The 13,704-nt window shown below is 38.9% G+C and overlaps 1 protein-coding gene across 1 annotated transcript in view; it reads left to right on the forward strand.

Annotated features, from left to right (window-relative positions):
• COL24A1 (collagen type XXIV alpha 1 chain) overlaps positions 1 to 13,704 on the forward strand; it is a gene marked incomplete at its 3' end in the record, with an annotated part of 230,410 nt that overhangs the window by 45,127 nt on the left and 171,579 nt on the right. Inside the window, 2 exon segments of the mRNA XM_034780084.1 lie at positions 1,585 to 1,638; positions 5,738 to 5,791. Of these exon segments, the coding sequence (XP_034635975.1) occupies positions 1,585 to 1,638; positions 5,738 to 5,791 (108 nt within the window).

Raw genomic sequence — 13,704 nt, forward strand, 5'->3', positions numbered from 1 at the left:
TTTAAGAAGCTTCATTTAAAATTAAATTAAAATGCAGAGCCCCCGGACCAGTGGCCAGGACCCGGGCAGTGTGAGTGCCACTGAAAATCAGTTCGTGTGCTGCCTTTGGCACACATGCCATAGGTTGCCAACACTTGATTTAGAGAAAACATGGAACCATGAAGGACTGGTGGATTATTTTCAATTGACAATAACGTTCTTCTTTTAAACTCCGGCTAGAAAACTGTTAAGTTAGGCTAGGTCTACACTACCCGCCTGAATCAGCGGGTAGAAATCGATCTCTCAGGGATTGAATTATCGCGTCTCGTCGGGACGCGACAATCGATCCCCGAATCGATGCTCTTACTCCACCAGCGGAGGTGGGAGTAAGCGCCGTTGACGGGGAGCCGCGGAGGTCGATTTTGCCGCCATCCTCACAGCGGGGTAAGTCAGCTCCGATAGGTCGAATTCAGCTACGCTATTCGCGTAGCTGAATTTGCATATCTTAAATTGACCCCCCCCCCCGTAGTGAAGACCTGCCCATAGTGTGTCTATTGTAAGCCTGGTCAATGGGAATGCTTCAGTCACTTGTAATGCAGGCAGTTTACTACTTCTGAGGGTTAATTTATTATCTGGGAACCAAAAGCAATTGACTTCAAAAAGTTGTGACAAGCACGCACGCTTCTCAGACTCTCATGGCAATAAAACAGGTAGTGACACTTGAAAGAGAGGGGAAAGTAAAGTGTAGCCTGCTGCAGAACTTAATTATGTGGGAACACAAGCTATGAAATATGGCATATGAAACATAGACATATGCTTTCCTTATGCGAGACAATATTTTCCTATTGCCAGAATATGTGAAAGGTCAAATGTATATTTATGCAATTTATTTCCCCTTTAAAAGTATCTACATTGTTTGTAAGGAATGTAACTCCAAACCTTGCATTTTTTAAGCAACAAATGAACAATTTAACACTAACCTTAATGGGAAATTATTTCCATGTTACATTGTGGGGTAATTCTAGTCAGTTTTATGACAAGTTTTGTTTTGGGGGGGAATATGCAGTGAATGAAAAATTGCAACCAACTGACTACATCTCAACAGCAGCTTTCCAGGACACTAGATTAAAAGATAGGAACAAAGAATTGATCAGAAATAGAAATGACATCACAACTATATTGGTGTTCATGTTTGATATGGTTTGATACATCAGGCTTGCATAAATCTGCAAAGTACAAATAAAGTATTCAGTTATAAGTGAGAATGCAGGCACACTGATTTGTCTGTACCTCTTCCTGCATTTGCAATTAAACTCTGCCTTTTTAATAAATAATCCTCAGGTACATTATGAAGAAATACAGGGAAATTCAAACTCATTGCCACATATGCATTCAGATTATTGTATTATGCCATGTAGTGTGACATGCATACTTTAATAGGAAAGTTGACATAAGAAAACATTCCTGGAATAAGAAATATACTTTGTACAGCATTAGATCTTGCACACACACAATCAATTTCTTCAACAGTGAAAATATTTGTGGCTAGCTATATAATTAAATCTTCTGTCCCTGTACCACACTGATTTCATTTCTCTGCAATAGGGCCCTAAAGGAGATCCAGGTTTCTCCCCAGGACAAGCAAAACGTGGAGAAAAGGTAACTGCTTCATAATTACAGAGAAATGTTAGCCACGTTTTTTGTTGTTGACGTTTGCTTATATCATCTGTATTGTTGGGTTTAATTACCTTTTAAGTCTAGTGCTATGTAAAATGCAATTTTTGTTTTCCCATTATTGTTTGTCTCAGAATGGCTGATGTCTATATGAGTGGCTGGATTTTAGTGTTCTATGATGAAGTAAGCCTCTGGCAACAGTTATGAACCAAAGACAGACATAAAATAACAACACTTAATGGTTCACCTGTAGTTAAATTTTAAATTCTGTATTTGATTTCAGATTTAAGAAACAAAAATTAAAAAGTAAAACTCTATTGGAAGAATTAAATTAAATTCAGTTTGTTAGGACTTGATAAATATGGTACAGTTAAACTATTGTGTTTATGTTAACTCCTTCACATCAGCAACAAAATATGAGTATTGAAACCTTATAACATCTTAAATTGGTACACAAAGCTCAGAGTGACGATGGTTAAAGGAATACCACCAATTTAAAAATCATATCTCTACCTGAAATTGTTTTACCTTCTGTTGTTGCAAGGGATACTTCATTTTAGCACAACTGAAACATTAGAAATAAGCCTTTGTGACCAGAATCCCAGGGGAGCCAGCTGAGGTCACTCAGTTAGGATGAACTGCAAAGAATGAGGCAGACAATCCCCAAAGCTGGTGGACATTCCAATACTTAGATTTACCAAGCCAGCACAAAACCTTCTGTAATACCTTACTGCTTACCCAGAAGTCAGCAACACAGTTCCCTTAAAGTAACCCAGCCTCAGGCCTCCACCTAGACACCCAAGTCAGATATGACGAGGATTAGTGAAAATCTTATTCATCATATAGGAAAGTTCCACCAATCCCAAAGGATCGGACATATTACCTCCCAGGTTAATGAATATTCCAGATCTTACCCAAATACACACTTATCGCCAGTTCTTATTAACTAAACTAAAATTTATTTAAAAAGGAAAAAGAGTGAGTGTAGGTTAAAAGATCAGTATACATACAGACATGAGTTCAATTCTTGAGGATCAAATTCATAGCAGAGATGGTGAGCTTTGTAGATGCAAAGAGTTCTTTTCAAAATAGTTCATAGATTATAGTCCAATGTTTGTATTCAGGGCAGTCCAATCAGAACTGGGATCTCAGTCCTTGTGGCTTCAACTTCCCCTGCATAAAGCCTCAAGCAGATCTGAGATGTCAGGATCCAAGCCATTTTTTATACAGTTTCAGGCCTTCTTTGACAGCTCAGAGTCACTTGATGAACAATAGACACTCATTTCCTAAGCATCGCCAGTAATTATTCACACTGATCAACATAAGGCAATTGCCTGTTTTTCCACCATTCACAGATTATTTGATATACATTTCAAAGAGAAATGAATACAGCAATATCCCATGTTTATAGTTCATTTAAATGTTAAGATGTTCTTTTGATCTCTGAATTAACAGAATACAGCATAGATAGTGACTGTTTGATTACATTGTTGACCACTACCAATATATATGTAAATACACAAAAACACAAACATTATCTCCCCATATGTTTTTAAGGGTTGAATTTGAGTCATTTATCCTACAGGATACTTAACCCTTTCTGGTCATGCGTCACAGCCTTTTCCCTGTTTTTCAAAATTTGAAAGCCCTCTGTGTATCCGTTTCCCTCTTTCCCATGTCTAGTTTGTTAGGCCTTGATTCCATAGACACCTTAGCACATGCTTAACTTAAAGCACATGAGTTAGGCTCATTTAATTCTGTGGTATTACTCATGTATTTAAAGCTGAGCACATGTGTAAATGTTTGTAGTATTAGGGGATCAGGGGCTTAGTTAGCAGATTTCCCCTTTTGTTTAAGTGAGTCTTTCACACCATAACAGGAAAGGGAAAAACATTTTTAAAGGAAAATATGATTCTAAACATGCAAACTTGTGGTGGAGGGAACCCGGGAGTAGGTATAGTCCCTGAAATGATCTTTAACTTATTTTTTTAAACTTACTAGACTTCAGTTTGATGCTGTCTCTTTATAGTATTTTGATGAATTTGCACACAGTCGCATTATTCTGTTCAACTCTCACCCATGTCACTGTCTTCTCTCCAAAAAAAAAAAAAAAAAAAAAAAGGTAAACCATTCTGTACTTGAAAATAAAGAGCCTGATCCTGATCTCACTTACACTGGTGTAAATCAGAAGTGACTCTTTTTAAATCAATAGCTACCCTTGTGTGCGGCAGGTGTAAGTGACAGAAGAATCCGATCCAGAGCAAAGCTCTGCTTTGAAAAAAGATTATAAAAACGACACCTTCTGAGTCAGCAGATCTGCTTCCTGTGCTTATTCAGGATCTTACCTGCTGACTTTAGTGATTAAAAATAAGCTTCCCCCCCCCCCCCCCCCTCTTTCTAACCCTCTTGACCCAACACAACTTTGAGAGAGTGGTCAGAATTCTATTCCAGTTCACACATCATAAACATAATTGTTATCTAAGTTGCAACTGGCTTGCACAGATGTGGCTAAGAGCAGAGTTTGGCCCAAAGAATCGTGATGACTTTGGTGATGGTGCCCAAGCCAGAAAAAATCCAAACTAGAATCAACAAGTCAAGCTGAACCTGAAGGACTGTTAGAAAAACATGTTTTTATTTGCAAATGGAACAAACTGGTTCAAGAAGTAATCGAGAGACAATGACTGTGGACACAATTACAGCCGTGTCCTATTAACAGTCACTTTTCAGATTATAACTGCATATTAAGGAATTTAATTGCACTGGGAAACAATGCAGTCACTGTTATGTAACCTTGGGGAAGCAGAAGTCCCATTCCAGAAATACTGTGTCTTCATCATTGGTTTATTCACAAAAGATCTTTCAGCCCTATTCAGCTATATTCATTAAGAACTCTCTTAATGCTAAGAAATCAAAGATTCTGTCCTCCACTTCACCTTAAAATGGATTCCAAGAGTAAGCTCCTATAGTTAAATTAGTTGGTTATTTTGTCTTTCCAAAATGATTTTCAGTATAAAAATACAGAGTGGTTCTTCATGGAAGCTATGGCTTGGAGGTTTATGATTACAGTTTACTTTTGAATTGCACATCTACTAATTATGGCTGACACTTTAAAACCAATGTGCTCATATTGAGAGTTTAATTAGCATGCTTATTTCATAATGTATATTTAGAGTTTCATTTTAAAGAGCTGCCTATCAAAGGCAAGGCTAAATTCAGAAGTGAGACTAAGCGTGTTTAGAGATCTATTCATTTGGTGAAATGTGTATGCCTCCATTTGGTCCTTCCACTTGCATGTTACACAAATGTAGGCCTGGTCTACATTTAAAATTTATGTCAACATAGCAATGGCATTCCAGAGTGTGAAAAATCCAAGCCCCTAAGCACCATAGCTATGCCAGCCTAAGCCCTGGTGTAGATGCTGCTAGATTGATGGAAGAATACTTCCGTCAACTTACCTGCTGTTGCTCAGGGCGGTGTTTCTGCAGTGATGGAAAACACCCTTTTGTCACTGTAGGCTGCAACTGCACCGTGGGGTTACACTGTCATGCTACAGCACAGTTGAAGTGAGTCTAAATGTGCACAGCCTACACTACCTCTGACTTTGGCCCATTGTGTTGAATGAAAAAATTTGCCAGTTTACTGTTTTCAAACAGATTTAATGACATTTACATTTAGAAAATATTTGGAATACTTCTCCCAAACAACCTTTTTGTTTTGTTTGTTACTTGCAGTTTGTATGGAAACTAAACGTGGCAGTCATTTTTTTTCCAGTGCAAGAAACATGTAATATTGGGGAAATCGATCTGATATGAACAAATTGAAAGTTAAGAAATAATTTAAAACTACTCACTTGGAGTGAAATTCACCTCTGGGTAAATGCCAACACCAGACCTGTGTAACCACTTCAGTCCTACTTAAGCTGGCTAAAATGTAGATATTCTGAGATTCTGAAATAAATGTTGTTGTTCTGTCGATTCCATTTTAAATGTCCAGGGATAAAGTGAATGTACTGCTTCCCAGGTGTTTATAGTCTTTTCAAATGTGATAATAAAATGAAATGATTTTACCTTACTGTGTTGTACAGGGTGACCCAGGTCCAAGAGGCTTACTAGGCCCTCCTGGTATCAAAGGTCAGAAGGTAAGATTTTCTTTTAATTTTTATATTCAGCTCTCGAGTGTAAGTCCACCAGAAATCAGTGGGGGGTCTGCATAATTGGGCCCTCCAAGTTTGAGCTGCTTAGTCTGTCTTTGGAAATTCCTTACCTCAGCTATCAAAACCAAACATGCAGGACTGAATCTGAGCCACAGATCATATACTGCATGTGCCTCTTTTTCAGGATGGGCCCAGCCTGGAAAATAACAGATTCTCCCAAGCTATGCAAGTTACAGAGCTCCATAGCAAGCCAATCTGTGTAGGAAAAAGCTCAACCTATCCTACAACAAGCCCCAACATCCTCTTACCATTGCCCCCTACCTACTTCAAAAGTTCCATCTTTAATATCATGAAGTGGATGGGAAGTCAGCAGCAGTGTTCCCTGTTAGCCAGTAGTGGAAGCATAGCTGAAATGCACATCCATGTCAGCCTGTTCACACTCCCATGTAAGCAATACTTCTAGGTTCAGTGCACACTCTGCCATTGGCAAAAGAAGATGGTACATACTGAAATCTTCCCTTCCACTGCTTGTCTGATCTAGGTAGGGCCAGTATGAAATCTGTCTGAAACTCAGGAGCCTTGAGCTAAGTGAGGCTATAGCACATGTACTGCCACTGTCCATACTGTGGCTAAGTATAAGACTTCGGACCCTATGTGGTCCATCCAGAGCCTTTCCTGAGTACTAAATTAATTGAAAATGTAGTGAGCAAAATGTAAATTAAAAGTGTTTTATGATAACTCCCAAATGGTGTTCTACTCCGTAAAGCTTGTTATGTTTCTGCTCTGGTGTTGTGAGCTCCTTCAAGCTTCAATAAATATACTCCTGCCCGGAAGATACTGATATTTTAAATGAATGAATCCCACTTTATTCTCAGTTTCAGGACTGCCCACCTCTTTTCTATTCATTAATTCGTTCACTGAATCATGTGTTAATTCATTCAGTGTTAGCAATGGAGCTCAATCTTTCAGCACCACAAAATTGGATGTTTTTCAAAGATATGTGTCAGAGCAGCTTAAACTCTTGCCTTGAAGCCAAGTGAAATAAGTTTTAGATTTTGGAAGCCACCTAATGTTCACGTAATTATTTCTTCACTAGGAGAAATGTCAAAGCACTGTAAGAAATAAAAACCCCATACTCCATTTAGGAAACTACCCAGGCCTTAACAGTCCATTAGCGTGGGACAGCATGAGGCAAGCATAGAAGTATTCAGGAAAGGGGACAAAAGGGATGCCAAAATTGTAGGAGTGGAGCGAGTAATACGGAGAGTACATAGACATAAAGCTGGAGAAGAAGGGTGGAATTAATTTATAAATAATTTTGAAAACCACCAAAATATTATTTAATTGGGTTCAGTAATGGGTAGGAAGTCAAGAGGGCTTGTCCATACGGGGCCACTCAGGGAAAATTAATGTGAATTAACTAAAGATGTGAATTTAAAGTGGATTAGTTAAACTTCATTAAACCCTTGTATGGACACTTTCATTCAGAATTAAAGTGGCCTAAATTTGATTTGGTTTAATTCACTTCTCTTGTGTTGACCAAAAGCATAAATTTACTCTTTGTAACCCAAAAAAGGAAGAAGTTACAAAATTAGTTTAAAAGCTCCTGGGAAATGTATTTCGCTTGTCCACAAACCTTCTGGGATTTAACAAAATTAATCCAATTTTAAAGGCCTGACTAAAATTTTCATTTCTTATGTGGGAAAATTCCCCTCCAGCAGCACCTGTTCTTATCCAAGTTGGAGATTTATCTGGTAGCCTGCTTGTTATCACCAATTGTCACCAGCAGAGCTGTGGCATCTTCTGAGTCCCAAAACATATACTGCTTTACTATATTGTCAGGTTCACAGTTTTGCTTGGAAAAGCAAAGCAGTTTCTACTTAATTTTCAATAAAATCATGTTAGGCTATGTCTACAATACAAGCTAGGGGTGATGGTGTTCATTTGATCATTGGCACTTTTACTCTTTGTTTCCATGTCATGTAAAGAGTAGACACTAACTGGAACCCCGTTTCAGAAAACTCCAGTCTGAACTAATCTTGTAAAATCACTGAGTCCATGAATTATGTTACACCTGTAAATACTAAAGAGTATTTTATGCTTGATGTTTAATGGACCTAGGTCCAAGCTGTGCAGTTTTAAGATGCTTGATCTTTCCATATCATTACCAGATATACCCAAGACGATGAATGTATTTTCAGACTTCAGTTGAGTTGGTAGCTTGTTTTTGGAAAGTCATTTCAGAGGTGTGTGTGCAAATTGTGCAATAATCCAGGGAAAACAGGGAAATCCTTGGGGGGAAAAAAACATTCTCTTTTGTTACTTCACATTTGATTTTGTTAAATGCTGTTGGGGAACTGCTGAAGTGTGTATAAATGAGTAACATAATTCTTTTAACACATAACTATAAAGAACACAAAAAAAATCCATAAATTCATTGCTTCCTAAGTCCTGTTTGATTTTGGCAGCTGGTTCTGATTTTTATCTTCCTTTAGATTGATCTGCAGTAAAATGATCAGCATTTAAACTATGACATAAGTTTTAATGTGGACTACCTCTTGCACTATTTCAGGTCTCTCTTTTAGGTAGAATAATACCAATTTATTTATGCCCATTTCTTGATAATTGCCCTTTTCCCATTGACCTTAGTTGTTTTCCTGAAGAATTCAGGCTGACACTTTCAAAGTAGCATTGGGGATTTGAACAGTCATTGTCCCTTAATTTTAATGGTGGAATTGAATATTTCATTGGTAACATGCTGGCTGCATAATGCCTACTACTGCCCTCTCCTGGTCATAATTAGACCTGCTCAAAGTTGTGAATAAAATAATAAGATTTTTTTTCATCAAAATTTGCCTGATTTGGAACTTTTGTGAAATTATGTGCAGTACTTATGCAATAGTGTGCACTGTTACAATAATTGTGAAAATTTTGGGGTCTATATTCATATTAAATTTTTATTTTTTGAATGGATATGGTTTGTGATTAGTCATGTGCTACGTGCTCTTGGTTCTGGTTTCCTGAGTGTCTGAATTTAGCACAGATGGGGAAGAGATTAGTAGAAACGAAAAACTGCGTTAGTAGAGTTTCCTTGAGGGATCTCTTTAAAAAATGCTGCACTATTCTATGGTAATCCGGTACAGTACCCAACATCTGTGAGTATGTGTCCTTGTCTTAATAGTTTATTGCGTTACCATTGACTACATATTTCTACTGCCTGCAACATGTTTATTATGCAGGGCCAATTTTTGCCCAATTACACCTGTGCAAATCCAGAGTAACTGTAATGAAGTCAGTATGGTTACTCCAAATTTAGACCTGTGAACAAGAACAGAGTGTTGTATCGTTGTCAGTCCTCTGAGGTCTGGTATGTTTGTTTGAAGCATCCATACAAAAAAGAGGAGCAGTAGCAGGAGAGTTCATAATATGTTGGTGAACAAATAATAAATATCTGTGGGAAATTTCTATATTTCTATGGTAGTGAGTGGCTGAGTTTATTTCACAGAGAGTGCTATTTTCCTAGAATAAGAATGAAGTTTGATTAAATGAGAGAAATTCTTCCATTGCTTTCAAAAGGAAAAGCACTCTCCTTTGAATGCTGTTTTAGGTAAGTTTTGACATGTGTTTAAAATAGAATATGTTGATATGGCATAAATGTACTTTTGCCTTAAACTGGTCTTATTATTTACCAAGCAGACAGGATCTGGGATTTACATGTGAAGATAAATAATGTGGATCACCTCTCCCTAAGTAACAGTACATTTTCTCCTACCTCTGTTTCTTGCCCTTCAGCGCCTGGGCTAGGCAGGGAGGAGAGAGAGAAGCTTCTTTCTTCATTATAACAACTCTAAAACTTTCACTGAAACTTGCTACGGTAACCAAGTAAATTAGCTTTTGATTGCTCCTCCCTACTAGATACACTGGACCTGATTCTTCCCTTCTTTACACCAGTTATAAATCAGGATCGACACCATTAAAGCTAACAGAATTACATTAGTGTAAAAGTGGTGTGACAGCAATATTAGGCCTGCTGCCCTTGTTAGATTCCTTGTTGGTTCCACATTAAAGTGAAGGTCTGGTTGCAGCAGTAATATAAAGAGCCAGATACTTACCTTTCATATTAGTGCCAGGGCTTGTCTACACTGCAGAGCCTTTGCTGGTAGAGCTGTGCCAGCATGGCTAAGCAAAGCACCTTAGTAGAGAGACAGCATCTGTCAGCAAAAGGAGTTCTTCTGCCAGTATAGCTGCATCACCTCCCCAAATGACATTAGCTATGTAACAAAAGCATCCTTCTGTTTGCATAGTTGTGTCTACACTGGGGGGTTTTGCAGGCATAGCTATGTTGGCTGGGGGTATGATTATTTTTTAATGCTCCGAGCCAACACAGCTAGGCAAAACTTTAGTGTAGATGAAGCCTTAGATTAACTGTGGAGTTAGACTGCAAAGAGAAGAAACCCCTCCTTTCAACCTCTTTCCCATTCCTGCAAAGCATGTAAAGGGGAAAGGCTGTCACATGAGCACTCGTTCTCAGGGTGTACATTATTGTTGTGCAAAACGTACATCTAACTATCAAATGTAGCAAACAAACAGATAAAAGATTTCAAACCAAACTTCATTGCCACCTAAAAACATTAATGCTTTCCTCATTGATATCAGTGAGCAAGGAACTCTTTCCATCTCAGTTAATTGAGTTTCCTGACTGATCAGGAAAGATACAAGCTTCTATGGAATCGATTTTGGCATATTGTTGTAAAATACCATATTAATACTTGCTAAAGTAGACACTCCCATTGGTTTCAATACCGGATTGTAGGTTTCCAAAATGTTGAGTAATCATGGACATTTTCCTTTAATAAGTCCTACAAACGGAAGCATAACAGCATTATTTTAGTAGTTAGACATGAAAGAAGACCTCCTACATGTAGAACTTGCCTGCAAAATCCATGCAGGAGTCTTCAGAGGTATTGAAAAGCAACTATTTGGAGGCAGTGTGATTCTAGGGCCCATGATGGGATCCTTAGAACAGCCTCATCCATTGAAAACACAAAGACCGACTCTCCCCCGGCACCAGGACTTCAATGCCGTTACTCCTGATTTAAACCGACAAGACGAGACACCGGCCTATTTTTTTAAAGGAAGTAAATCTTTATTTTTACACTTGAAATATTGAATCCTGGGAGTTTGAGAATCTAAGGGCTTTACCACCCACTACAGTGGTATCAATTTTCTACTGTGCACCATATCAGGGGGTAGTCGTGTTAGTCTGTATCTACAAAAACAACAAGGAGTCTGGTGGCACCTTAAAGACTAACAGATTTATTTGAGCATAAGCCTTCGTGGGTAAAAACCTCACTTCTTTGGATAATCTTTCACACTAACTGGCCCATGTGGATCCTGCTGGAGTTAACTAAAAGTTCCCTAGTGCACGTTACTATAGTACTGTTTGAAAAAGGCCTACATTAATGTGCACTAGGGAACTTTTAGTGCATGTCAGCAGGGTCCACATAGGCCAGTTAGTGCATAACTCACTAGTACACATTAGAATGAACACCCCTCTTGGGAGACTAATGCACTGTGTAGACATACCTGACACCAGGCTGGTGTAAAAAACAAACAAACAAACAAAAAAAACAGTGATGGAGTGAGGGTGAAGCCTTCTGTCATTAGAATATTACAGGTAGCACATGCTAGTCAGAGACCCTGATTTATATTATTTACATGCCGCACAGATAAGAAACAGTGGATCTACAAAGAAGCCAAACACATTTCTAATCTGAGGGTGCATGGAGACCAAATAAGCATTTCAAAACTGTGTCAGATGGTGAAAATGTGGAGTTGATAAGTACATTGTGTCTTGTGGTGTTTGTGGGTTATGGGTTATGAGTCTGATCCAGCCTCAGAAGAGGACCACAGGATTGCAGTCATGTGAGAGTAGCAAGAATGGGATGAGCTTATTTCCCTTACATTTTTGTTCCCGTCATTATGCTGACATAGGATTAATTTTATGCCACTTTTAGTCCATACAGTATTTGTCATAGAGGAATAAGAATGATATTGTGTCATGTATGCCATTCATCTATATTGCTGCGTTGTTCTTTGACCTTCTCAACATTTTGGAAAATGACTGTCCAGCTGTTTCAACTTTTCCATTTACATGTTGATTTGTGGCAAGTTTTTAATATTGCTTTAGATCTAAATGCTGGTATTAGCTCTATTTGCAAAGCAGGTCTTCGTTCTCATGGCACCCATGGCAAAGGTTTCTGTAAAAACGCCTACAGTCGTATAGCTTGTTGTGCTCGCCACATGCCCACAATTGCTTTTTTCAACTCTTCTTTGGCACTGTTCAGAGAAGACCAAATCCCCCTCCATTCCTGTAATTACCTGCCCATTCCTCTGTCTCTCTTGGGAGGCTGCAGCATTACTGTTCTATCTGGATGCTGTAACCAGCGAGCAACTGTCCCAACCCTGTGCTATTGGAATTACTATGGAAACAATGGAAAACACTGTTGGGCTCTCAAAGTTTTTGTTGTTTAATATTTATATTGATATAATGTCAAGAGGCCTTAGCAAGGTTGAAGCTCCATTGTGCTAAGCACTGTGCAAACATATAGTAAATAACAGCTCCTTAAACGTGGCCCCTTACAAAGTAGAGGCTAAGTTACTTCATTTGGCAGTAAAGTCCTTTCTCTCTCACAGACCAAAGCACTCTGAGTGCCAATAACATGCCCATAAAGTGGGTGTGCTGGTGTAATCAGGAGCTCAAGCCCTTCCATTTCTGTTTTTGCCTTTAAAGTCCAAATGTGAGCGTCTTCATTAAAATTTGGGGAGTACCTCATCCTCCAATCAATCTACCAATATTATTAGCTTTTCTTTTTACACACACTTTCCTTTTAGCTCAAAACAAATGTAGTTCCCTTTTTTCCTGGTCCAGATATAATAAAGCATTTGAACATTTCCTCTGTAAGCACCTATCCTAACCCAGAAGTAGGGTTATTCTCAAAAATGCTTAAACCACTTAGAACCCAAATCCTATTGAAAATCAAACAGCGGGACTTTGGCTTCTAAATATTTTATGTCCTTTTAAGATGCTGTTGAAAATTTTACACACAATTCCTAAGGAAGTGTTACTGTTTTGCCCTCCAGGTTTGCATTGCAGTCGTTAATCATGCTTTTGTCTTTATTTAATGATCTTACCAACAGCATTTCTGAGGCATGCCTTGGCATGTTAATTAGGCAGTCCCTCTCAGCCTGTTTGTTTCATACCTATGCCACAGGCTAGTCCGGCTCAGGCTAGTGCTCTAAAAATAGTTGTGTAGACAGTGCTTTGAAGGTGCAGCTCTGGCTGGAGCTCAAGGCTGGTCTTCACTATGGGGAGATCAACACTGCTGCAAACGATGCAGCAGGGATCAATTTAGTGGGTCTATTGAAGGCGCACTAAATCGATGGTAGAGTGCTCTCTGGTCAGCCCTGGTACTCCAGTTCCCCAAGAAGATTAAAGGAAGTCAACCAGAGAGTGTCTCCCGTCAACGCAGCTCCCAACGAAGACACCGGGGGAAGTCAACCTAAGCTACGTCGACTCCAGCTACATTATTCACATAACTGAAATAGCGTAGCTTAGGTCAACTTACCCCCATAGTGAAGACAAGCCCTCAGGCTCTGACGCCTGGAAAGGGGAGTGGAAGTGCAACTTCAAATGCTGTCTACACAGCTATCTTTAGAGCACTAGCGTGAGCCCCACTAACCTGAGTCTGTTGACTTGGGCTGGGAGGCTCGCTTCTGTGGACTGTGTAGATACACTCAGATGTATGCTTGAAATATGCTCTGCAGCTTGTGATTTGCAGATGATTGTTGTTTGCCTTTGCTTTATTGTAATAGCTAAACATTAAAGCAAGTTAGCA

This window comes from Trachemys scripta, chromosome 8 (genome assembly GCF_013100865.1).
Source record: "Trachemys scripta elegans isolate TJP31775 chromosome 8, CAS_Tse_1.0, whole genome shotgun sequence".
Taxonomy (NCBI): Eukaryota; Metazoa; Chordata; order Testudines; family Emydidae; genus Trachemys; species Trachemys scripta.